Genomic DNA, 25,647 nt, shown 5'->3' on the forward strand with positions numbered 1-25,647 from the left:
TTCCGCTTCCTCCTGTGTCACATTTTTGAGTGACGACATCAACTGACACATCAGAACTAGAGCAGAGGCCAGCGGCAGGCCGATCTGCTCTGCAAGCGCTTCACCCATTGTTTCCTGTTTGTATCATCACTGCTTGGGCGTTTTCCAAAAACATGAACAGCTTTGTGTATATAAGTCAGATATTATTTTTACGTGAACTGTTATTTTGGTCTTCTTGGTCAGATTGCATGATATTGTTTATAAATTATAGACACCCTAACCTTTCTGTGAGACATTTGCTTGTACATTTTTTGATTTAGTTTGGCAAAGTTCCACTTACCCTCAAGCTTCTTTCTTTATATACTCTGCACTATGCAAACATATTATGCTATAATGGTCAAATGTATTTGTTTTATCTTAACAAAATTATCGAGGCTCATTGTGTAAATTAGATTGAAGACTGGAAACATATTTTGGAATATTCAAATAAATAAATAAATAAGTGGTACCCTTGAATATACTGCAGAGAGTCATAACACAGTGATCATAGCAACAGCCATGGTGACCCCAAGTGGTTTTGCAGGATCACTGCAACTCATGACTACTTTCTTTTGTTCATGTGCTTTTGTTTTTATTCAAATTTCCAGTAAGCATTGAAAAGTTTAAAGATGGAATTGCAAAACTTAATTAATATGACACTCAACAACATAAACATTGATGTATACATTCAAGGTTCCACAGTGTTTTATAGGTTTGAACCAAGACAAGGCAAATTAAATGCTCATCTGATGTTAGTAATGATATTATTGGAATTTGTATTATAATTATTCATAATCAGTGAAATATATGTAATCAAATTTTATGAAGATATCTTAATAAAAACGTATTAATCCATCCCATCACTTTCAAACAGAAAGAAAGACAGAAAACAGAAAACACAGACAAATCATTGAAGTCAAGTCATGAGGTTTTTAACCTCCGACTCCAAGTTGAGTCTCAAGTCATTTATTTTCTGTCAGGAAGTTTCAGAAGAGTGAAAACAAATGTTGTAAACTCTGGTTCCATGTGCCCTTTTCTTTTATTAGTTAACGTTCTGGCCCTCAGGCCTTTTTCGAGATCGAGACATATACATACTTGTCTAGTCTACTGTCAGTGATCGGGACCTTATTAAAGCCCTTGGTGTATGTCAACTTTATATGATAAATCAAGTTTCAAGCCATCATAACAGTCAAAACTGGAGTCCACGTCTCGGATGAACAGTAATATCTAGTTTTGACTAGTGATTTAAAGAATGTCACTGATTCTGAAGCCTCAGATCTTCAGGCAGGGGGTTCCAGAGCTGAGGGGCCCAGGCTGCAAGTCCTGCCTGAGGAAGTGGCTCAAAGGGGAGCAGAAATCCAGTGGGATGGCTCTGAGCTAAACCATGAGGTGCTTGCATGTGTACAAGCACATATAAAACACCTGTCCCTTAAAAAAAAGGGAAAATGCCAGAGTTATTGAACCACAAAAGGTCTCGTGAGAAGTCTTCCTCACACATGTTTTGCTCTTGATAATAACTCAAACAAAATGAACTTTGTAGAGCAATAACTTTTCTACATGTTCCATAGGCAAGCAGAAAAGGAATCTCGTCGCTTGATTGATTAACAATACTTGACTGCTGCAGTTAATTCGGAAACATTGGGAATGTTTATGTATTAGGATGAAATGATTTAGATTATCCTGTCGCAGCATAAACACTAAACACATCCATCGATTTGCTGTCATTCTTTCAAATGAGACTTTATCTCAACCTGTGTCATCCTAGTTTTACATTTCAGTTTAGGTGGCATTACACAGCGGTGTAACAGACACCCTCATCGTTTTAGTGACACCCATTCACCTTCGACACAAAGGGGGCAGTCAGGGCTGTTCTCATGAGAACGCTCAACTCCCCAAGGGCACCAGGAAATAGACAGTTTCAGTCCAACATGCCTTGTTTGTTCATGATCTGAAGAGCACTTTGTCTATTTAAGGGTATGCTCTGAGTTCAACGACAATATCTCAAAAAGGCCAAGAATTTAAATGATATGTTATTGAGACTTCACGCAAAAAAAAAAAAAAAAAAAAAAAAGAGCGGCATGGACTGCCAAGCATCCAGAAATATTTGTGGGATCATTCTGCTCCTTCTGTCCTATATATGTGGCTTGAGAGGAGGGGTTGTTTTCTCAGGACCTTTACCAGAGGGCCGGGCTTTGGGTGGGACAAGAGGGCTGGCTGCTCTGCCTGCAGGATGAGAAGAAGAAAGGAGGGGGGGAAAATAGAAGAGAAGAGGGAGGGCTGAGTGGGGGTTTGGAAAGGCCTTTTCCAGCCTGTCTACTCTTTCAATTTATAGGTCCTCCACACACACACCCACGTACAGGCACAGACGCACAGCAGAGACAAAGTCAGGATGTGACATCATCCACAGGAAGAGAAGCCAAACAACTTTTTCTCCTTTTTTCTGTGCTGTCTGTGCTGCTGAGAGAAGTCGGAGACTCTCGGTCCGTCCGTGACTGGCAGAGAAGGAGAGGATCCAGAGGAGCGAGAGGGGGCAGAGCAGCTGGATCTGTCCTTCGCAGGGAGTTTGAGGTTGAAGGGGTCTGGCGCCTGAATCCTCCCTGAACTTCCCAGGACTTGCCACCACATTCCAGACCCTCTGCTGCAGGATTTCAGCCAGGTACAGTGCAGGGAGCTTTTTTCTTTCCCATTCCCTAATCTCTTTGCTTGTCTTCCTTTGTTTCTGGGTACTGAGATTTGCAGTGCTTCCTTGTTTTTTTCTGTGTGTCCAGTCCTTGACGTTTGTAGGTCTTCAGTGTCAGGAGCAAATTCCACAACAACTATGAAAGTATGCGGGACAGAGCGTGATCAGACATGCTTCAGTCTGAAGCTGTTGAGGCATGCAGCGAGACGTAAATTGATCAAAATTGAAGTCACATTGTCCCACATGCTGTCACTTCTTTATTTGCAAGCCATTATTGTCTTCAGTATGAAACATTTTTAAAAAAAGGAGTGTCCAAGGTTAATGTCTGTCTGAAACTGCGTCTCTCTGAATCCAGGGCTGAATCAAACACTCTGACTATACGAGCCTCCCTTGGAAGCCCCTTTGTTATGGACACATTTAGAGCTATCTCATGACCACGTATTCATGGTCCCCCAGTGGTGAGCTTTGAAATGAGATCAGGCAGTCTGTGAAAGCTGGTGGAAACAAAAAGTACCCTTCTCATGTATCAAATGCTGTTGAATCAGCTGTTAATTCATGAGAGTGAGCAGCGAAAACTATGAGCTTCACAGACATGTGGGGAAGACAACAAAAGTTCACAACAAACACCTGAATCAGTGCAGACACGGAAACTTCTTCTCATTTGAGTCAAGCGACCACAGGAAATATCCAGACCGGCAGTTTAAAATTGGACACAAATGCGGATATAGTGTCATATTGCAACCACAGTCCCCACTTTGACTGACTGCAGTGTCACGTCTTTGGAAGCAACATAATGTATGCTGCAGTTATGAATGGGAGCACACAACTCAGTGGAGTTTTACGATTGTGATACAATGCAAGTGCGTCACGTAACGTCACATAACCCATAACACATAATCAGTTATGTGACACACCTGGACTTTACCTCTCATAAACTGCCCACCTCATTTTCCTATAATTACAATTCATGACCTCGCTGCATTAACATTTGGGGAGGTCATGCTCTTCATCAGTGTGTTTTGTCTGCCAGATAGTTAGTAGCAATCGGGGGGGGGGGGCATCTCTCAATAACGCGGGGTTGCAGAAATGTGACTCGAGTCATAAGTCTTAAGCAAGTCATCTTTTCTTGGATTTATCCCAGCTTGCGTCAAGCCGAGTCCTTAATTAAAGCAAGTCATGTCACTCTGCAGTGTCCAGTCTTTATAAAGACAAAAGACAAGTACAACAATGTTACTGGGCAAACCTTCAGAGGTGGACACATTCTTTACACAGATACAAGTACAGATACTTGTGTTAAAAGAAAATACAGGCTATGAAATGTACAAAGTAAAACAATTTTACAGTATTCGTCTGAAGGATATTTCTACCTGCATTTTCTGTGCAAAGTTAACTGATCCTCATGTCATGTTAATATAGTTAAACTTGAAGGTGGAATCAGGATTTGTCCAAGCTGGTTGGTAAATTCATTCCCAGGATGACATTTTAGGTCGGCAAAGTATTGTGGGTAATCGATTATAGATCATTGCTGTCAGACGCATTAAAACTGGAGGAATGAGCCTATTTTGAAAATGAAAAGGAATGAAAAAGAAATCGTAGATATTTGTGTTAATATTTAGGAAGTAAATGTAACAAGTTAACAAAGTTGTCAGAAAAATAAAAGTACAAGTACATTGCAAATCATCTAAACAGTGACTTGAGTCCACATCTCTGATTGGCTGTGTCTCATGACTCATTTCCCAGAAAAGGGAACTGATGGTCTGTGTTTTTCATCAGTTGCCACGGTCAGTGTTTTTTTTACACCAAGCTTAGTTGTCATAGTGTTTATTTTTATACCCAGATGTTCTGAATGAGAGTCACAGTGCCGCATCCAAGCAGAGCTGGTGTTGTACGGTGGACATTTTCTAATCCTTTGTATGTTGCAGCAAGCTTTTAATTTTCTTATCAATGCTCGACTACTGGCCTGAATTTGACAACAACTGGCTGAAAGCTTTGCTAATTTTATCAGTGGGCACTGCTGAAAGTCTCGTGATACGATCATTTGGTCACATTGTGCAATTATGGGACATTTGGGATGAGGTCACTGGTGTCAATAAGTAATGGGAGCCATGTAGTTTTCTGTGCAGTATGGCTTTGACGTATCTCTCTAAAAAGCTTTGACCTGAGAATCTTAATGTCTTGCTTGCGTACTCATCTGCATCTAAATATCTGACAATAATATATATGTTTTTTACTTTACTTTTGATTTTAGTTTTGGTTATATGCAATTTTTGGTCATTCTGGCCTAACGCAGTGGGTTGACCGCAAAAGAATATCCCTCCAACTTCTCTTTTTCTGCTTCACAGAAACTTCCCGCCATCTGCAGAACAAGACCGCCCTGCAATCTTTACATGACAGACGCTGACCCCCTCTGACCTGCTTTCCGAGCCGGTGCCATCCCTCAGGAAGGTCGCGCTTTATCCAACTCAAAACTAACTATTATTCCGGAGGGCTTATTCTCCCCTTATCTCAGGGGAAACGACTGAGTCGATGGCGTTGTGTCTTGGACAAGTGTTCAGCAAAGATAAAACATTCAGACCCAGGAAGCGGTTTGAGCCGGGCACCCAGCGCTTTGAACTCTACAAGAAGGCCCAGGCCTCGCTCAAGTCCGGCTTGGACCTGAGGAAAGTGGTCCAGCTGCCGGAGGGAGAGAACATCAATGACTGGATTGCTGTTCATGTGGTGGATTTCTTTAACAGGATCAACTTGATCTATGGCACGATGAGTGAGTTCTGCACAGAGCGCTCATGTCCCATCATGTCCGGGGGGCTGAGGTACGAGTACAGGTGGCAGGACGGTGACGACTACAAGAAACCCACCAAGCTGCCTGCCCTCAAGTACATGAACCTGCTGATGGACTGGATCGAGTCGCTCATTAATAATGAAGACATCTTCCCCACCAGAGTAGGTGTGTAAGGAGTCTGCAAATGAAGGCGCCTGTGGACTATTATTGAGTGTGTAACTTAAAACGTTGGTTGATTGTTGCCTGCACTGATGCTGTGCCTCATCAGTGCTGAGGTGCTGTTCCCCTTCATTAACATCCCCAATGGGATGATGAAGTTCAAGCAGAGGTTAATTCAACGATGAGGTTGGCATTTCGACGAGATTGAACGGGCAACTGTTGTGTGATTTTATCTCAGCACAGGATTTGACAGTCAAATCTATTAGAGAGGGGGATTTCATGCATGATGTGAGTCAGTCACTTGAACCAATCTGCGGTCTGACCCGCAGATTTAGCATAATGTTCCTGTTTCCTTCTATAGTCTATAGATATGCAGGTCAGGTGAAATGAAACTCTAAATTTCCCATAGGTGTGGTTTTGTTCAGTGTGTTAGATTGGCAGTTTGTCCAGGGTGTTTCCCTGGTTTTTGCCTAATGTGTCCATAATTCCAGTTTTTAGGCCATGAAAAGGACTAAAAAGAGAAAATAATGTGCTCTAGTATGGAGGCTCCAAACCTTTTTTGTCTAGCATACCCCCATAGGCCTCTCAGATGGGCCCAAGTGCCCATTAATACTGTTCCCTTTCAAGGATAGTATAGGAAAATAGCATTTTGAGTATAAAGCACATACATACCAAAATTTCAGTTGTCATATTTGAATATGTGAGGAACACTACCAATATCCTAAAAAGAAAGAAGGAGCCATAATGTCACAGAGTCTTGCTATAAGTCAGAGTTCTACAGATAGTTTGGGAGTTTTAGCAGATATTTGGCCAATCTGTGAATACATTCTCTACTAAAACTATTTCTTCACCAATGTGTTCCTAAATGTGTCAAAGAATACATATAAAAAGGTTTAAATTCAACTCCTGGAGGAAAATTTCAACCTTATCGGTGAAAAAGTGAAAATGTTTACCTTTGTCTTAAGCAACTTGTTAGGCGTCAAACCAGGGTTTTCTCATGATTCTGAATTGAATGCAACCATTTGTTTGGTACCAAAACCACTCCTTGGTGGAAATATGGCCAACACCCACTTTGATGGGAGCCAGACACACAGCTCCAACAGTTGCAGCCTTTGAAGAGAAGTTTGAAGAAACTTTCGAAAGATTTCCAGAGGGAGGAAGAACACCAGCACTCTGGGTGCATGGTCGATGTCATCATGATCTTCATCAAAGCTGAATGGATTACACACTGCAATGGGCACCTGTCCTGCATTGTTACCAGGACGCTGGACAGCTGATGATACAACTTGAAACTTCACCTGGTTACAAGGAGACCTTTGAGAGTGTCACTGCCCATGGGAACCATGTTGTCCGTTGCGCTTGCCATGATTGGTCTGGCAGCTGAAGTGACACCTGTACTGAGCAAACACTAATGAGGGCGGCCAGGTCAGAAGTGTGTTGAGCAGAGGGAGGATGAGAAATATTGATTCGGGCCACAAGTGCAGGGACCAGACTCTAAACCACTTTTCTGATGTCAACCAGCAAATGAAGGAAGGTGTCAAGAAACATGGTCATCTCCACAAAGACCTTGGCAAAACACGGAAGCGAGAAGCTGGGAGGACAAACAGTGACATCGACCATGGAGGTGAAGTTCAAGGTACAAGGTCAATGAAGAGAGGATTTCCTTAAACCTATTCAAGTTGTTCCACCGACAGATAATCTTTGTGGAATAACGGATTATGACAGTCGATAAAAACTTGACTCCATTCCCTTCGTGCTTGTTAAGCAACAAAGAACGGAAAACAAACAAGGCTAACAAGGCTCTCACAGATTTCTAAATGTTTTTATGTGTTAGACACCGTTAGGAACACATTGGTTAAGAAAATGTTTGGTAAAGAGTTCATTCATAGATGTTCACAATATTCCCTGACTAAGAGAGTGGGTTAACGACTGATTTGTTTTTGTCAGCACGTTGTTCATCCTTCGACTGCATTTGGGAAAGGCTCCTGTTCGCAGTGTAATTGCAGTCTCAGCGATATTTGCTTGAGCCTGCCACCACTTGGACACGATATTATTAGCCCTGTCGATCATCTAAAAAAAAAAAATCCAGTGGTAAACCATCTCTCTGAAGCGTGTTCACTTTGAAGTGTGTTTCTCCATGCATCTCCTAGACTTCAGTACAGCTGTCACCACAGTCTGGCACCAAGGCAAGATTCAATGTCCCTTCCTTCTTTTTTAGCTTCCGTGAACACTATACTGGGAAGCTACAGAATGATATGAAAACCTCAAAAACACAACAACCTTTCAGTCAGTGTCGTGTTGTTACCACTCAAAGACCTTGCAGCCATTATGTTTTTGGACTTTTCTGATAGCTTCTGCACACCTTGGTAATTGTGGCAGAAAGTTCACAAAAGATGAGGCTCACAGCAATTTGTAGTCTCATTTGTGTCTCCATTTTTGCTCCTGAACACAAAATATGTAGATAATCTTTTTCTTTTTTAAATCACAATTCCTATCTCGTAAAATAGGCTGAGCTTCCCAAATGTAACCGCAGAAATACCCCCCTGGGTGAGAATGAATACATAAAAGAGAGTATTTCAGCTACAAGAGGCTTTTGTCAGTTCGCACAAAGCCTAGAGGCAATTCTTTGGACCGACTGAACACTCGTGCGACCAAAAATTGTGTTGTTATACAGTTTGAATAAAGGTGCAATGGATCATTATGTTGCAGTTCTTATCTTTTCTCTTTTATGTCCACTTTAATCAACCCAGTGCCTGAAAAAAAAGGCTGTGCTCAGAGTTACTTGTCACTGAAATATATTGCCAATGCAAATCAGATTTCAGTAAGACGCCATGCTCAGAGATTGATGCAGTTGAGGAGAAATTATGTAACTTAAAGTTTATTAAACGTGCGAAATGATGGGTCTAATCATGGAAAATGGTTGCTGTAATACTTTCTCCTTTCTTCGCACTAGGTGTACCGTTCCCAAAGAACTTCCAGCAGGTGTGCAAGAAGATGCTGAGCCGCCTCTTCAGGGTGTTTGTGCATGTTTACATCCATCACTTCGACAGCATCTGCAGCATGGGCGCCGAGGCCCACATCAATACCTGCTACAAGCACTACTACTACTTCATCTCAGAGTTCAACCTTATTGATCACTCTGAGCTGGAGCCCCTGGTGAGACAATAGCGTGACTTCTGATGTGTGAGGGTGAGGAAAGGCAGCGGGAGAGAGGGTTGTCAGTATCACTCTCCCAACTGTCAGTCGAGCAGAAAATATCAGCCGCTCTGCCATCTATGACCTCGTTGCGCAGCATGCTCAGTGAGTGTATCATCGCGTCTGTGTGTTTTTCCCGGCTAGTGCACGTGTAGCGCAACAAAATGACAGCAATCTCTATACTGAAGCCACACAGATCACTCACCCACTGAAGAAGACACACAGTAAAACAGTACAGCTGTGTTCTCCCGAAGATGTCATTATTTTGGGTATCTCGATTTTCCATCAGGAAAAAAAAAAAAGAAAAAAAAAAGAAAAGGAAATTCAGGCCTTATCCTCTCACCCCCCATGCTGATGGAGAGTTGGGTGTTGCACAGTCCACAAAAGATTTTTTAGACCTTCACAGCAAAACAGCGTTGCCACATTCTCCTTAACAACAGAAGTTCTGTGGATGGAGAAAACCAAAGAAAACACATAATGGCTTCATTCAGCTCGGCAAGCATAGTCCAAGTCTCTGGAAGCCCTTGATTTGAGAAAAGGTTATTTTCACCCTTTCTTGGTCAAAAAACTTCAATGTAGCTGCTAAGCTAAACGTGTTAGCGTGCAGCCTCTCTGAAGTCGGTACACAAGCTTGACGACAAATAAAGGGTGAAAATATCGTCTGTTGAGATCAATTTGGCATCTCAGGGCTTCCATAGACCCGGATTACTCTAGACCGGCTGTATTTTTTCAGTCATTTAATGAGGCCGAGTTTGTATTTTTGTTTTTTTTCAAACACATGGACCTTCAATGCGAATGAGCAGATTGAGGATGATCAGTGAAAAGCCTCAGTTATCATCTTCCAAGTTGTGTAATTCCCGTTCCAAATTGAAACAAGGATGAGACTTCGATGTCAACACACCACAGAAGAGATAAATCTTGTAAACAGACCCTGTTACTGTCCCCATCTAAAGTGCCTACTGCTAGTCTTCTTGTTGCTGGTCTTATACAGACAACAGTTTCAATGTTCTTCATATTGAAAGATGCACTTCATCACAATCATTCATCACTGAATATATGAGTTTGTTGTGTTGAACATGTCCTTTGTTTCCTTTTCCTACAGAAAGAGATGACAGAGAAGATATGCAACTAAAGTAAAACCACATGGACAAAGGAGTTTACACTATGACGTTATCTGAGCCCCGTGAGAATTCATCGGCTTCAAAACGACTCAACAACACTCGAAACAAAGAACAATTTCAAACAAAGTTTTATGAGTTGTTTTCCTTGGCAGAACTGGGAAGGTCCGCTATCAAACCACGCTTCTTCAGACTGTGGTACTGCGCCTTCACAGAGGTTTTTACTTAGAATAATTATGGCCCCTCATGCCATCACTATAGGACTTTGTGTAGGTTTATGATACTACATCTCCTGTTCTTATGATTTCTCTTTCCATCTGTGCATGTATTTGTTTGAACTTTTTTATATACAGTGTTGAGTCTTATTTTGTTGAATGGAAGTTTTTTTTTTGTATGTGATGTCAGTGTTTTTATAGTTTGAACATAAAAATGCAGCTTAAAGAAATGTCAGTGTTTTTGCAGATGAGTTTGTGTGTGTGTGTGTGTGTGTGTGTGTGTGTGTGTGTGTGTGTGTGTGTGTGTGTGTGTGTATTGCACTGCACCACAAAAATATCCAAAACATTGAGTCATGATTTTGTTTTCACGTTACAGTTAACACTGTGTCACTGAAGTGACGTGAATCATAAGTTTGTTTTTAAGGTTTGGTCTGCCACACGGGCTGTCTAAGTCTCAGGCCCAAACCAACACAAAGACAGATGTCACCTGATACATGGAGACAGTATTTTGGCCCATTTCCAGCAGTTGAAGAAGAAAAAAATATTTAAAAAACAACAAACTTGATGGAAAAATATTCTTATGTTAAGTCATAATTATGAGACAAAAAGTCATGATTATGAGGTAAAAGTCACAATTGAAGGATACAAAGTTGGAAATATGAGTGGAAAAGTTATAATTATGAGATAAAAAAGTCATAATTATGAGACACTTTCTGGAAGAACATTTTCAGCCCTGACACTTCCTCAAATTTGCCTCTGATCCATTGTGTGTAATTTGCATAAGAACAGGTCTTTTTCAATAGCTTCCAGGCCATTTTTATCAGCCTTTATCAAGGCTAATTTCAAATCATTTTTTCCCTAATTAATTGGCTGAATGTGGCCTCCATAAAGAAGGGATAATCTCTTAACTAAGAGAATAATAATGATGAAACATTGTAAGTATGTGACATGAGCCGTAGGCCACTTCCTCCTGTCAGTGCTGACCTGCCAATCCTTTGAATGAGAGTGTAAATACAGATCATCATCATGCAATAAAAATGCCCACTACGTGGATGGGGGTGTGGCGGAGAGTCGAGCCAAGTGACGTGTCAGTGGCAGCTGTGTGTCTCAACCAAAGGGAGACGGAGGAATGCAGAGAGGAGGCGGGGCGGACGGCTGTTTATGTGTTTTCCCGCCGTGTGCGTCACTAGCTGTCTCACTGATGGATCTCAGCTAGCGATGGATACTTACATCAGCTGTCAGAGGCTTTGACAGAGGGGATCTGGCTGGTTTGGATTGGACACAGGGTCCAGGTTAGAAGCGTATTTATTGCATTTTTGTTTTCGTTTCAATGAGACCGTACCGGTGTGTGAATACAAATATCCGAGTGGGCGTTAATCGGTAGGAGAAGCGAGCTAGGAGTTCTTGCTAGCTAGCTGGTGCTAACGACAATAACAGCGTCGGATTTTACAATCCTCAGTTAACGCTAACTCTGTCTTTACTGGTGGTCTGCTTGTTCTGTCATACATCCCTCCACCCTGGTAATGTTGCACTGGTATTTGTAACAACAGCTCTAATGTTAGCGTTGTACTCATTGTTTGCTAGCTGCAGTAACGTTACTGATTCGATACACACTTGCTAACCGATCAAGTTTCATCAGCAAGCTAAATATCTACCATCGCTTTGAGACAGATGTTATAGCTAGCTCGATGCTAACGTAAGTACACCAGAAGGCTCAAGCTAACCTATCAAAACAGACCGGGACTTTAACCGTCGGCGACTACACTGCCACCCAATAACCACAAACAAAAACAGTAACCTACGAGCTTTGATATTAGAGGGTGAAAGACAGGAAACAACGTCAGGGTGTAATGGACTGGCGATTAATGGACTTCATTTTCCCTCATCTTTAATCCTTAACGTTAAATTAAGTGACCCACAGCCACTTTGAAATGTTCTCATGTATACGTATGCCCTTGTTGACGCAGTTTGTTCCGGACAACCTGAATACGTGTGCTGTGCTCTCAGTTGGCAGGTATGGTGAGGCACAGCATGATGACAGAGCTGCAAGCCTTCCAGCACACCCTCCAGGTAAGCTCTGACCTGTTGGTGACGCCGGGGATTTCCAAAGCTCTCGCTTCCTGAAACAGGGACGTGTTTGATAAGAACGAGCTGCCAGAAAGTAGTGTGCAGGCTGTCGAGGTTATCTGCACAGAAAATGGAGAAGTTCCATCACTCTCCATGAGTCACGAACGCTGACTGGTTGTGTAAATGTTTCTGGTAATGTCCAGGGTGAGATAAGGCCTGTCACTGTGTTTCCTGTATCCTCACCAGGCCAGTGTTATGGCAGGACGCCATAGGGGGAGATAAGCAGTTGTTGGTGTTGGTTTAGTCTGCCGGGAACTCTTGATAAATAGTTAAAACATTAGTTAATGTTTTTTCCACAATGAGAAGAAAGTGGGAGAATTACCTACTGTTTTTCACGCTTCTCTACTTCACCATAGCCTGATCTTTCTGACTACTCTCGCACTTTCCCCCCCTCTCTCCCCCTTTGACGTGGCCCCCTTCTCTCTGTTCCAGGGCAACTCCCTGGCTGTGGGCCAGGCGGGGCAGAGCTGCGGGGGAATTCAGGAGAACGGGGTCGCTTCGGAGGAGAGTCGGCACCTTTCCCAAGGCCCTGCAGGTACAACCGCTCTGGAGCTACTGGATCATGCAGTGCACACAGTAACACACCGGGGGAGGTCTGTCCTGTTTTAACTTGAATGTGGATTCTTCTGAATTGCTGCAGAGATCGAGAAAAGCCAGCCAGTGAACATCCCAGACGCAGCTAAGAGAAAGAAGAAGAAAAGAACGAGAGCAACGGACAGCTCGACAGGCACTTTTGATGGTAATGGGGCTGATGTTGTTGTTAGACATACTAATATTGTCTTGTTCAAGACATAAAAAAGTAACACCCACTGCAATCTTGTATGTCACATTTTCCCCAGATCTCTACAAGCTGACGGATGAGGTGCTTGGTCAGGGGGCTTATGCTAAAGTTCAAGGATGCATCAGTCTGCAGAATGGACAAGAGTTTGCTGTGAAGGTGAGTAATGATTTACTCAAAACATAACAGTCACATTCGAAGAAAATTTTAAATGTGTCATTAGCACTCAGGCAATGTTGCAACAGCTTGTTTAATGCTGTTTGTCAGAGTTTTTTAATAAGTTGTTCTGTATGTTAAGGCTTTAAGTGCATAAATCTTTTAATGATAATGATCATATTAATTGTATTTGTACAGAACTTGTCAAAATCAGAGAACTGATGAAGTGTCTCAGAACAAACAAAAACACAACACTCAAATACACAGTAATTAAAGAGAAATAAAATGCATAACAATGATTAAAACCATAAACGCACCAAAGATGAGTTTAAAAAGCAGTTGGTACATTCAAATAGAGCCATACAAGACTTTGGTACGGCATTACCAAACTGATGAACCATTCACAAAATCTGGCTCAAGTTGTACCTGGTGGAGAGTATTGACACATCAGGTGGGGAAATGTGAATCATTTAAGTATTGTTAAAACACGCTAGCTTGTGTGTATTTTGTATTTTGACAAATAACATTGGACTGTTTTTTTTGTTTTGTTTTTTTTGTTGTTTTTCTCCAAAGATCATAGAGAAGAGTGCAGGACACAGCCGCAGCAGAGTCTTTCGGGAAGTGGAAACTCTTTACCAGTGTCAAGGGAACAGGTGAGTCCACTTAGCATTAGAAATATTTTGATTCAACCACAGCTAAAGCAGAGTGAAACGGATACTAATCATTTGGGAAATGTCTTGTCGCAGGAACATTTTGGAGCTGATCCAGTTCTTTGAAGACAGCTCCTGCTTTTATTTGGTGTTTGAAAAGCTGCGCGGAGGTAAGAATAAATGAATAACTCAACAGCTACATCTGCATATACGCTTTCCAAATGATTGCCACAAGTGATTGTCTTCTCTCCCTTCAGGCTCCATTCTTACACACATCCAGAACCGAAAGCACTTTGACGAGCTGGAGGCCAGTAAGGTGGTCAGGGACATTGCCCAAGCTCTTGACTTCTTGCACACAAAAGGTAGGTCGGCATCCAGTCAGCTACCAAAGACCAACGAGAAGAGCAGTGTATTTTTTTTTTTTCCTTTAATTTGTCACAACAATGACATCGTGACAGTGACAAAATGCTCTTCTGCAGGCATTGCCCACAGGGACCTTAAGCTGGAGAACATCCTTTGTGAATACACAGATCGGGTAAGTGACTTTCAAATGGCAGGAAGCTTTCATAAAGACATTAGTTGGTCCTAGAGGTATAGAGAATAACAATATAATGTTTTTCCTCGTCTTTCTACTCAGGTGTCCCCAGTTAAGATCTGTGATTTTGACTTGGGAAGTGGAGTGAAGCTCAGCAGTGCCTGTACACCCATAACGACCCCAGAGCTCACCACACCGGTAACAGTCCAGTTTTTTAACTCATAGCAGAATCAGTCAAATTCATAACTGTTATTTAATTCTTCAATGTGCGTTCGATACATTTTCCCTCCCTTAGTGCGGCTCAGCAGAGTACATGGCTCCGGAAGTGGTGGAGGTGTTCACCGATGAGGCCTCCTTCTACGACAAGCGCTGCGATCTTTGGAGTCTCGGGGTCATCCTCTACATCCTGCTGAGCGGCAGCCCCCCCTTCACTGGCCACTGTGGTACTGACTGCGGCTGGGACCGTGGTGAAACCTGCAGAACCTGCCAGGTATGCTCACCTGGTTTCCATCTCACCAGTCAATCCTCTTAAGTGTTCACTTCCTGCAGTGTTTACAGCACAAATGTAAAGAATGCTTCCTCCGTCACCACCTGGCACAGTGTTAGTTCACCATGTCACAGTCGTGATGTTAACTGCTTTTGTTGTTGAAGCTATGGCATGTTTAGATCATGTTTTCATGTTTTACAACAGCAGTAACAAAAAAGCTATTTCTGTCTTTCATTGCATCATTGAGCTGGAGTGTTGTGCACTACTAGTATTTTTGATATTTAAGATGAAACTAATTGAATGCAGCTGATGGCTCATATCTTTGGGGTATATTATGTGGTAACTTGATAAAAAGAAGGAGAGAGGATGATATGTAAGGCCCCTTGGATGAGTCAAACCACCAACGCTGTGGTAATATAATATGTATGCATATGGTATAGTACTAACAGATAGTATATCAGCTATAAATAGCAGTGATACTGCTCAGCAATAATCACACTACATGTTCCTCTCACTTTGGTCACATCTAATCTAATTCTATTCCTGAAGCAATGAGGAACACAAAGCCTGTGCGTGACTGTACAGCTTTGATTTAGTTGTGACCGCCTCTGTACTTTGGAACATTCATTGTTTTTCTGGTTTTAATGTTTAATCTCTTGGCTCAGGAGACACTGGAGGAGCAACATGCAACCTTTCTCCCATAATTAGTGACTGATAAGTGCTCGATATCAGAAACGACCAGGAACAGTCACTCTACAGTTAGTCTGATTTTAGGCGCGGAGAGTATCACTGTGCCTCAGTTTCACAGGGTATTGTGTCATATTCTCTCTTCAGAGTCACCTGTTTGAGAGCATCCAGCAGGGCAAGTATGAATTTCCAGAGAAGGACTGGGCCCACATCACAGAGGGGGCCCGGGATCTCATTTCCAAGCTGTTGGTTCGGGATGCAACGCTTCGCCTCAGTGCTGCTCAGGTCCTCAAGCACCCTTGGGTGCAGGGGGTAGGTATTTCGGCTGCACGTTGACATTTATATAGATACATGAGAGGACCTGTATATAGCTATATACATGTGAACACAATTGATAGTAATACATTCTTTTGTATTTTAACATATATAAGTAACATAACATCATAATATTACCTAAAAGTTAAAGTAAAAGAAAAACATCTCTGCCAGCCTTCCTCTTTTATCAGGTCACTACTTTGGAAGTTTGATGGTTTTCACGTTTAATTGCTAAGTCTATGAAATGCCACATGAGTTATGAAAATGCTCATCACCAGAGTCCAAAGGGACATCTTCAAATCCCTTTCTTTTTCCAACCAACAGTCCAAAACCTGAAGACTTTTCATTTACTGTCATGAATGACAAAGAAAGCGGCAAATAATCAGATTTTCGATGCTGAAACCAATAGATGTTCAACCTTTTTTAAAATTGTTTTATTTCTTTGAATATAACTCAACATTTAGTATAGTATATTATTATCACTATTAGGCAACTAAGTTTCTTTTGTCAGATGATTAGTTAACTAATTATTGCGACTCCAGGAGGTGTCATTACCTCCCTGCACCAGAGTAGCACGTTTATATTGTCTGATATGAGATCACTGTATGACTCATCCAGCACTCTTTTTTTCATTTTCTTTATTAAAAGCTGTGATTTCAAGTCATTAATGAATTTTCCCTCTTTTTTCTTAATAGAATGCTCCAGAGAGAGGTCTTCCAACTCCTCATGTTTTGCAGAGGTATGAAAGATGGCTTTGACAGTCATGTCTAATGTATTTGTGACATTTAGACTTAACTGTTGTATTTTAATAGGAGAGGAGAGGAAGTAAAGCTAAATTGTGCTTTTAAGACGGGTTTTATTTTATTCAAAATCATTGATCCTCTCCCGCCTCCTCTGTTCCTCCAGGAACAGCAGCACCAAAGACCTGACCCAGTTTGCTGCAGAAGCCATCGCCTTCAACCGGCAGCTATCCCAGCATGACGAGCAGCAGGAGGACGTCAGCGCTATCGTTTGCTCCATGAGGCTTTCTCCTCCTTCCAACTCCAGACTGGCCCGCAGACGGGCGCAGTCCAACGCCCTGCGTACCGGGGACTTCGCGCCAGCCTCGGACGACCTCGCCGCTTGAAGGACCAGCAACAAGCCCCCCTCGTCATTGTTTTCTGACTGATTTTTGAAACCTCTGCTTGTGAGTGAGTGTGTGTTTTTTAGTTTTTACAGGGAGCCTCAATAGGACCCGCCACACAGTATCAGTATCTGTGACTAACTGTCCTTGGTGTTGAAGCTCTTTCCCATGGCCAGTAATCTTATCAACCAGACCGAGTTTGAGCACCGAAAGGACAGTTTATGCTCAGAAACATTGTTGAAAGTTCTGATGTTTGTTCAGGAGTTTAAGCTGCCTGGTCTGTTTCATTTGAGAATAGTTTCAGCTTTATTTTTTTATAATTCACAGATGAGATGAAAAGATTTATGATGACCCCAATACATCAGAAACAGCTCTTAATGCCAGCTATTAAACATCTCATCAGCATGTATCCTCAACATGCCATTACTGGTGCAGCACAGTTTTGCAGCTGTCTGACCTTACTGAATATCATCTAATTCTTATATGTTTTTAGAATTGTCTTGTCGTCCAACTGTGAATGGGTTAATATTTTATTTAAATGCTACTTACTGCTTCTCCGGAAGAAAGGGAGCGTTCTCTTTATTTTTTATGCCTTTTTTTTTTAAGCATTTCAGTGTATGTGATTTGACGTGTGTGGATGTATGTGGTTTAAATGATAAGAATAGACGACACTTAAAGGAGGCGGTCCATCTCTGGAGGTGGGCTTTTCTTCGTTTTACCTACTGAAGTCATTCTTTTTGAGGGTGTGTAGAATTAACAGAAGGTGCAGGAATGTGAATGGATCTTGAAGTTAGAGGAAAGCCCTTTTTGTATTTCTCATCATATCACTTCGACACAAGCTACCTGTAGCACTGATGTACTTTAAAATAAGTCACTTATTCAGCTGATCTGAAAGAAAGGGAGAATATTTAAGTATTTATGAACAGTTCGGACCAACAATGTGAATTTGACGCCTATAAAGTAATATTTATCTTTTTAAAGGGTTTTTAACAACTTTTTATCCTCATCAGAGTCCAACATTACCTCAGGCTCTTTTTTTTTTTTGCACCACGTTTTGTACTGTACAAATGTGACACCATCCAAAAAGGAAAAAAAACAACAACCTCAGCTTAGTTTCTCATGATCTTATTGATTTGATATCTGAGTGTTTTTGAGTCTAAATGACCTGTTTCTCCTGTATGTAGTTAATGAGACGACTTTAAGTAGTTGATGTTACACTTTGTAGTAGGATGGAGGGATTTATTTTTATACAAGTGTTTGTATGTTGTTTAGTTTTGTACTTTTGGTTCTGAAAGAATACTAGATTGACCACACTGGGACTTCTCTGGGTTCAAGTTGCTGATATTTCCCTCTGACCCTTTTTTTCTTCTGAAAAAAATGTTTTACTCATTTATGACCTTTGCTATGTCTGAATGGGTCACCAAAGGCATCACTTTTATTCCACCTAACCCTTTAACTTCATGTGTTGCCCACTAAATGACCTAATTTCACACTGTTGCCGTGGACACCCGCAGCCGTGTAGCCGCTACGGACCTTCACGAGCAGAGATGCATTAGGAAGCATCCATTTGCTATGTTAAGCCCCTCTCACTGCATTATGAATCATACAAGGACTTGTTTGTTTTGCCCCCATTGACTTGTAATTACATCAGATGAGAAACTGTAATTGGTGAGCAAATATGGAGCCCCCATTGACATTTGTCATACAGGATCATTTGCATAATGCATATTTTCATTGTTATGCTGTGTTCTCAATAAAAAGATCCTCAACGTCCTCTCATGTCTAATCTGTGTTACATCATTTTACTGTGTCCCTTCTCCTTGAGGAGGTTTAAGCAAATAGGTTGTTTTTTTTCTTTTTTCCATACGAGCTAATGTGGCTCCTTTCAGTGAAGGTCCCTATGTGCCGAGTGAAGCCACAGGAGGAGGGTGTGATGAATGAAGCTGCTCAGACATGGAGCAGATTGCATCGCACTGACAGAAGATGTGTCCTTGTCAGTTCTTTTAGGAAGGACAGGATGCGTTGCACAACCAGCTGCTGATGACATGATCTTTTCAAGGTCCTAAAGGCCGTGACAACAAATGAACACTTTATAGGCAAAACCAGGGCAGTGTAGCTAACCATTGGAGCTGGTGTGCCATGTCCAAATCACCAGGTGGTAGATCCTGATTATTGTCTTCCTGTCTGTTATGTAGAGACATGGCACCAAAAACTCAAAATGTAAATGTAAAAACTCCCAGACAACCAAACACATCAACAAATATTTTGCAACTAAATCAGGTGTTAGAAATAAGTTTTTTATTCAACACATTTATTAGCCTACAGCCTTCAACCATTTTATGTGTGTTTTGTTTGAAAGATATAATACTGGGTCCCTGTGAAAGACTTATGTACCATGTCTTCTGTGACTCACCTTCCTGTACACACTGCTCTTTGTGTATACATCCTTTGTATCATTTACTTCTTCAAAAAAGAAAAAAACTCCAAGTTCCTTTTTCTCCCCTCCACCTCTTTTCTTCTTTGCCTACATGTTTTGTTCATAGACATATTGTTCAATACATCTTACATCTTATTTAGTTGAAAAATATAGTTTTGACCTATTTGGATTTCTGTCAGTGACGGGATTTAACAATTGATTCATGGCATTTATATAACCACTCCAAGTAGAATATATCTAAAGAAGCGAGGTATCGTCCTGATTTTCAACTCGTGTAAGAGTAAAAACATCGAACAATTATTTTGTGATTGAATAATTCATCTTGGAAAGGTGAAAACGAAGAAACCAACACCAGTTTGACTAATGTTACTTTGAGTGCTCAAATCAGAAGGGACTTTTTCTTTTTTCTTTTTTTCTTTTTTGCTATTGAATCCTTGAAATGTACTTCTATCATGATTAAGAAACAAGAAGCAGTGGTGACACCCAACCTGTGTCTTTGTGTCCCCACTATCCCTCTGTCTATCAGCTGTTTATGTCTTCAGTGCATTGCTTCACTGCGCCTCATCTGATTGGACCGTTTTTTCCAGAGCCCTCTGGCGCCCCCGGTGATCCATCCTCATCATAACCTGTGGTGTGTGAACAGCAGTTCACTGTGCCGACGCTCACCTGCCGGAGGGAGAGAGAGCCCCTCCAGCTCCGAGGCTCCTGCAACACACAAGGATGGACGGAGGGACATCAGACTGGACTGTAGGTGTGATCTGAGGTAAGTGAGCTGACAAAACAAGTTAATGAATGTTGGTTTTGTGGTTCTTCATCCTGAATTGTGTGTGTGAGTCAGACATCGTGACCAGCTGAGAGGGAACGGTTTAATGATTGTGAGGTTGGTTGTGTTTTATGATGATATCAGTGGGAGCATACAGTGTCACAGTGGGTGTGATTTTTTATTTTTTTTTTTTTTACATTTATGGAGGAAATTTAATTGCAGGAGCCTGATTGCATTACTTTTGAATGAAATGTTTAAAGAATAATGTCCCAGATAGTTCTGTAACTACTCATTATTGTCATTGTCCATTATTTTCTGGATTAATCATTAGTTGTTTGGTGTATAAAATGTAAGCATAAGGAGACACATGTCAGTCAGTGTTTCCAAAAAACAAAAATGACATCCTCAAATGTCTTGTTTTGTCTTCAGTCTAAAAGATATTCAATTTACTGTCAGGAATAGAAAAACAATATTCACATTTAAGAAGCTGGAATGAGAGAATTTTGCCGCTTTTTCTTAAAATGACTTAGGCTGTTGAATCCATTTTCATGATTGCTGACAACTAATCGATGAATTATTGCAGCTTCGTAGCTGCAGAAACATTAAAAGTGAAGCCTATAAAATCTCACACCTTTGCTTTTCTTCACCAGTCTCCTTCACCTTCATCTCTCTCTCTCAGAAGTGATAAGTTCAGTCAACTGAACATCAGCTTCTCTGGGTCTCCATGAGACATGGTGTTACCTGAAAAACCCTCCAGACCATCCGCTCCCAAGCAGCTCTCCAAGCAGAGCTCCCTGCGCCACCAGAACCTGCCCTCCCCGGCACTGTGCTGCGCCTGCGGACTCTGCATCATGCTGGCTGGCATCAACATCACCCTGGTGGGAGCTTTCGCGTTTGGCACCTTCGTCCCCACCGTCAACCCCCCCATCATCATCGGGCCTCTTCTCTTATTGATAGCCCTGGCCTTCTTCACAGCCTGCTGTGTGGTCAGCAGGAGGCCCCCGGCCCACATGGCCCGCAAGGCGAAAGGGGGCGAGAAGTGGGGGCTGATGCGGATGGGCACGGTGGCGTTTGAGATGGAGACCAGCGAGCACACGCTGCAAGACACCACAGCCGTCCAACTCAGCCCTACCAACTCCCCCTCGTCCTCTCACAAGTCTAGCTCCAGCCAGGGAGCCACTGCTCCGCCTGCAGGATGTCAGGATGGAGCCGGTGAACGGCCCATATCAGAGATGCCCGACACTAGTGTCAGTGGAGATAACCCCACCTTGACCTCTGACTGTGAGAACACTGCTCACAACACTTCCTCCACGTAGCATGGACCTTCCTCTGAAGCCCGGCTGGTTGTTTTGCTGTTTACAAGGTGGACACGTGCTCTGGTTGTAGCTTATTCGGTGTTGTTGAATGTTTTTTGCTCAGTCCCAGGATGTACAGTTCTCTGCCAGAACAGAAACAGGAACAGCAGATGATACCTTAATCCAAGTGCCTGTTTGTGTACCTGTTGTTTCGAACATCCAGTTAAGGCAGATTACACGTCCTACGGATCGACTGCGGTTCGTGCTCGCCACCACCAGTGTGTCCGGCCAAGCTTCTCTATGAGTCATGAAAGCTTCTCCTGTGTAAGCTGGCTCAGTCCCAGCCACAGTTTTACACTTACAAGAAATGTTTTTGATTTTTATTTTTAATGTCTGCATCTGCTGCACCGAGGGAGTCGATATCTGTGTCAGTGTTGGATATTCAGGAACAAATTAGTGACTGTGTATTTAAAGTTGTCATTGTTGTGTTATATTACCCTGGACTTCAATAAAACATTTGGGGCACGTGTACATTTTTTCAAAAATAAAGCTGAAATTGTATTTGATTGTCTGTCTTTTTTGGTGAATTTCTGCAACTTTACAACCAGAATAAATGTTCCCGCAAACCACAGATAAGCCGTAATTTTACGTTTCTTTGGGCTCAGGCTTCAGTTTTATCTCGTAAGAACGCTGTACACTCTGTGGTCAGGTTCAGGCAAAAACACCACTTGGTTAGGGTTAGAAAAATACATAATAGTTGGTCTTTGGGTTCGGGTTAGGGTTGGAAAATGTCTGCCGAAAATGTCTCCAGGTCTCGAAATAACACCCACTTTTGACTCGACAAAATGAATGAAAGCATCAGGTGTCCTTAAGAATATCCATTCACCACAACTGTGGTTAGGCATTTGGCAGCCTTGTTGACTGTAATAATGTAACCACCTTCCCCTTCATTTCCTCATGTGAAAGTCAGCTGATAAGGAATTGAATGCGAAGGTGAAATGCCATGTTTTCTACAAATGTCAACCTTGGATGCATCTGTGGTTTGCAGAAAAGTTCAACTGTTCACATTATATCTGAACAGCTGGGCTGGACCTGACCTGACCTGCCGCCACTAACACAGCTGGAAGTTGGCCAGAGTTCTCCTGAGAAATGTCGAGTGGTTTCACACTGTGATGTTGAAACAAAGTCTTGAAATGCACAGTCACTGGCTTTGTGGCCAAAATGTGAAAAATCAACAGTTTTAGTGTTATGTCTAAGCAGAGATCTCTGCAAACATTAGCATGTCATATAGCTTGTCCTGGCCCAGCCTGTCTCCTGATTCTTCTTCGGTCTCTTGACTGGACCACTAGCTTTGCGGCTAACTGTGCTAATCGTGGATACAGTGTCGGAGGCGGGGTGCCATTTATACCTATGAAAGCTGCTGTGGTGCCTTGAAGCAAAAAAAGCTTGACTTCTCAGGTTTTCCCAAATTTTAGTGGACTGAATGGCCCCAGTTATGACAGTAAAGCGAGTGATTTCGAATTCATTTCAAAGCTTGGTGTTCCTCTTGGGGTCTTGGTGCTAATTAGCTAACGGCAATGACCATTAGCAGCAGTTAGCGGCCACTCTGGTGAAAAGGTTGCCTCATATTTGATTGAAGTATAAATTCGACAGGTTGTCAATTCTTACATTCCGTATCTTTAATGTGGAACGTATCTTATGACATGTTCAAATGTGAACATATCAGTGGTTTGCAGAATCATTAACTCCCGACATTTTTTCCTTGCGACGGGCAGATTTCAGGATTTTAAAAAAAACCCAAAACAATGACAATAATTTTACAAAAACCCTTTTGATGTCGACACAGATACAAAACTATCAGAACAGCAGCACACACACACACACACACACACACACACACACACACACACACGCATCAGGATTAATTAGAAACGCACACAGGTTGTGAAGATAATTCATTTGTTATCTGAGAAAGGCCAGCGGCGGCAGTGCAAACAGCTCCCTCCGAACACGTCGCCCATAACTTGGCATCTGACCCAACAGCTGCTGCCGCAAAGGCGAGAGTCCTGTTTACTCAACGTTTTACATCTGCTGTCCACAAACACAGCAAGACACACAGTGTGATCCCCGCACACACACCTCCAACCACTGGAAAAGATAACAGAAACAGCCACCGTCTGCTGTTATTGCAGTCCATTGTGCATGTGCGTTGATTAGGCCTTATGAATCACCTCCAGCAGGCAGTGTGGGTGTCTGTAGTTATCCACTGAGTCAGAAACACCACCGGTACTGTTTCTATAAGGAAGATGACAAGTCAGCCTGAACTCATTTCACTAAATAAACTAGTAATGGGGTCATGGTGCTCTGAAGGATGGCACAGGGAAATTCATTTATTGCGGAGCCTCACAAAAGGCTGTTTTGTTTAAGTCTCCACAGTTCTTTCACCATTTTACTCCCAATCTGATATTAAATAAAAAGACACACATGAATGAGATGTGGTATTAAGGTTCAGTAGTAATCACATATTTGCAGAAAAAATGTGTAATATCTTCCCCTTAATTTTGTTAGAAATACAATGTGGTGCTTCTTTTTGAGTATCGTGCATCCACCTGCAGAGATAAAGGAGGCTGCAGTGATCCAGCTCTGATGTTACACTGCTGACGGACACCTTTTAGGCCTACTGGTGGTGAAAAGTTTGATTCTCAGGTTAAACTCAGGGCTTTTCAATAGAAACATTCGAGCACAGAGTTGGAGCACCGCCAGAACAATGATTTTATGAAACCTAGTCATCTAAAATACTCCTTTCAACCAAATGCTGCTCATTCTAAAGGGCCTTTGTCCTGTAAATGACTGATGTGGTACATGTAACTAACACTTTCAAAACAAATATATTGATGTATAATGATATCTTACCTTTGCAGCAGCAAGCATTGTTGGGATTTGATGAAGAAGTGTTTAGGATTCAGTATGCAGTAGCAGCAGTCTGAGGTGCTGAAATATTCAGAGATATGAATAATTCTGATGATTTGTTACCGTCGTAGAACGGATCGATGAATTCTGTATATTCCAGACTGAATTCAAGGTTTTATCTGTTGATGTTTAAACAGTATGGTCGGTGAAAAGGAGCAGGGCAGTAAGTCATTTCATACCTCACTTTACTGGTCCGACAAACTGCCTTCACTGCTGCTGTGCTGCACCGCTACTTCTCCTTCCACCTACGCACCACTTTTCTACTTTCACAATCTTGTATAGTCGTCCTGCTACATGTTTGTTCTCTGTTTCTGTAGCTCGTTGCATCTCATGTGTAGTCTTCGCCAATAACTGGAATAATGACAAAGAAATATTAATGATGAAAATTCAAAAGATGAAAAAAAAATATGAATACACACCATGTCATACAAGTAGTGTTGTAGCAGCCCAGGAGTTAAGGTTAGCTGGGCTTGCTGTGTTACTGGGCTTTGCAGCTTTTCAGCACATAAGGATATAAAATGTACATGTGATTTCTTACCTGTTGCTTTTTCATATGTGTTAATGTTAATAATGCCCCGCTCCCAGAAGACCTCAGATTTGGACTTTGGAGTGATCTGACTGAGATGATCAGGGCTGCAAACTCAGTCTCATCTTTTAAAAATGGCTTAACTGCTTTATGACGTTCTGTTTTACTCCATTTGTGGTCCAGTTTTCATAATTCTTATTGTGTTTAATTCACTGTGTTATATGTGTTTCTGTAAAGCACTTTGCAACTGCAACATAAATAAAGTCTACTATTATTAATATGGATCACAAGTAAGTCATCTTTTCAACTGTGCATCAACATAGAAACTTGAGTGAAATGTGAAATAATTGAGGAAGTTTGAAAGGGTTTGTCAGGCAGAAAAAATAAATAAATAAAAATACTTCCCTATATGTACAATAATGAAGAAAAAAAGCTTGAAGAAAGCCTCTGCTGGAGAGCAGAACATGGTCCTGGCCGCTGTCCCTGTCCGTCTCCAGTACCTCAGACTCTCTCTGGGAATCCTTTCACTACCTGAACACCAACAAACATACTGCTGTGACAATAACCACGCCATTACTGGGTTTCTGGTCTGAACACAACACAACGCAAACAGAAGCTGTTGTGGGTTATTTAA

The 25,647-nt window shown here is 41.9% G+C and overlaps 3 protein-coding genes and 1 long non-coding RNA gene across 7 annotated transcripts in view; 3 read left to right on the top strand and 1 right to left on the bottom strand.

Moving 5' to 3' along the window:
* Nucleotides 1-10,394, top strand: part of mob3c (MOB kinase activator 3C) — a 13,724-nt gene extending 3,330 nt beyond the window's left edge. Inside the window, exons 2-5 of one of the 2 annotated variants that reach the window (XM_037114053.1) lie at nt 2,486-2,674; nt 5,041-5,642; nt 8,590-8,792; nt 9,934-10,394. In XM_037114053.1, coding sequence (XP_036969948.1) covers nt 5,225-5,642; nt 8,590-8,792; nt 9,934-9,963 — 651 coding nt within the window. In that variant the 5' untranslated portion in view covers nt 2,486-2,674; nt 5,041-5,224 and the 3' untranslated portion in view covers nt 9,964-10,394. Of the gene's footprint in view, nt 1-2,313; nt 2,675-5,040; nt 5,643-8,589; nt 8,793-9,933 lie in introns of those variants that run through there. The other variant, XM_037114052.1, reaches the window with a different exon arrangement.
* Nucleotides 10,395-11,298: 904 nt separating this feature from the next.
* mknk1 (MAPK interacting serine/threonine kinase 1) lies at nt 11,299-18,796 on the top strand. 2 transcript variants are annotated; one of them, XM_037115284.1, is made up of 14 exons: nt 11,300-11,456; nt 12,172-12,234; nt 12,724-12,826; nt 12,932-13,030; nt 13,131-13,228; nt 13,799-13,878; nt 13,972-14,045; nt 14,133-14,237; nt 14,355-14,410; nt 14,513-14,608; nt 14,706-14,900; nt 15,732-15,896; nt 16,595-16,638; nt 16,806-18,796. In XM_037115284.1, the coding sequence occupies exons 2-14, from the start codon at nt 12,181-12,183 to the stop codon at nt 17,023-17,025; spliced, it is 1,389 nt and encodes a 462-aa protein (XP_036971179.1). In that variant the 5' UTR covers nt 11,300-11,456; nt 12,172-12,180; the 3' UTR covers nt 17,026-18,796. The 2 variants fall into 2 exon arrangements, with proteins under 2 accessions (XP_036971178.1, XP_036971179.1); XM_037115283.1 differs by having other exon boundaries at nt 11,299-11,456; nt 14,133-14,410.
* Nucleotides 18,797-18,942: 146 nt separating this feature from the next.
* Nucleotides 18,943-22,078, top strand: LOC119028667 (transmembrane protein 275-like). 2 transcript variants are annotated; one of them, XM_037114902.1, is made up of 3 exons: nt 18,943-19,081; nt 20,047-20,222; nt 20,873-22,078. In XM_037114902.1, exon 3 carries the CDS (start codon nt 20,954-20,956, stop codon nt 21,536-21,538), a length of 585 nt encoding a protein of 194 aa, XP_036970797.1. In that variant the 5' UTR covers nt 18,943-19,081; nt 20,047-20,222; nt 20,873-20,953; the 3' UTR covers nt 21,539-22,078. The 2 variants fall into 2 exon arrangements, with proteins under 2 accessions (XP_036970797.1, XP_036970798.1); XM_037114903.1 differs by lacking the exon at nt 18,943-19,081 and having other exon boundaries at nt 19,877-20,222; nt 20,902-22,078.
* Nucleotides 22,079-23,530: 1,452 nt separating this feature from the next.
* LOC119028985 lies at nt 23,531-25,469 on the bottom strand. Its single transcript, XR_005077873.1, has 3 exons — nt 24,667-25,469; nt 24,431-24,508; nt 23,531-23,812 (listed from the first exon to the last, which is right to left on the bottom strand). It is a non-coding gene; the product is annotated as an uncharacterized LOC119028985 (long non-coding RNA).
* Between the last annotated feature and the right edge of the window lie 178 nt (nt 25,470-25,647).

This window comes from Acanthopagrus latus, chromosome 11, assembly GCF_904848185.1.
Source record: "Acanthopagrus latus isolate v.2019 chromosome 11, fAcaLat1.1, whole genome shotgun sequence".
In the NCBI taxonomy this organism is placed as follows: domain Eukaryota; kingdom Metazoa; phylum Chordata; class Actinopteri; order Spariformes; family Sparidae; genus Acanthopagrus; species Acanthopagrus latus.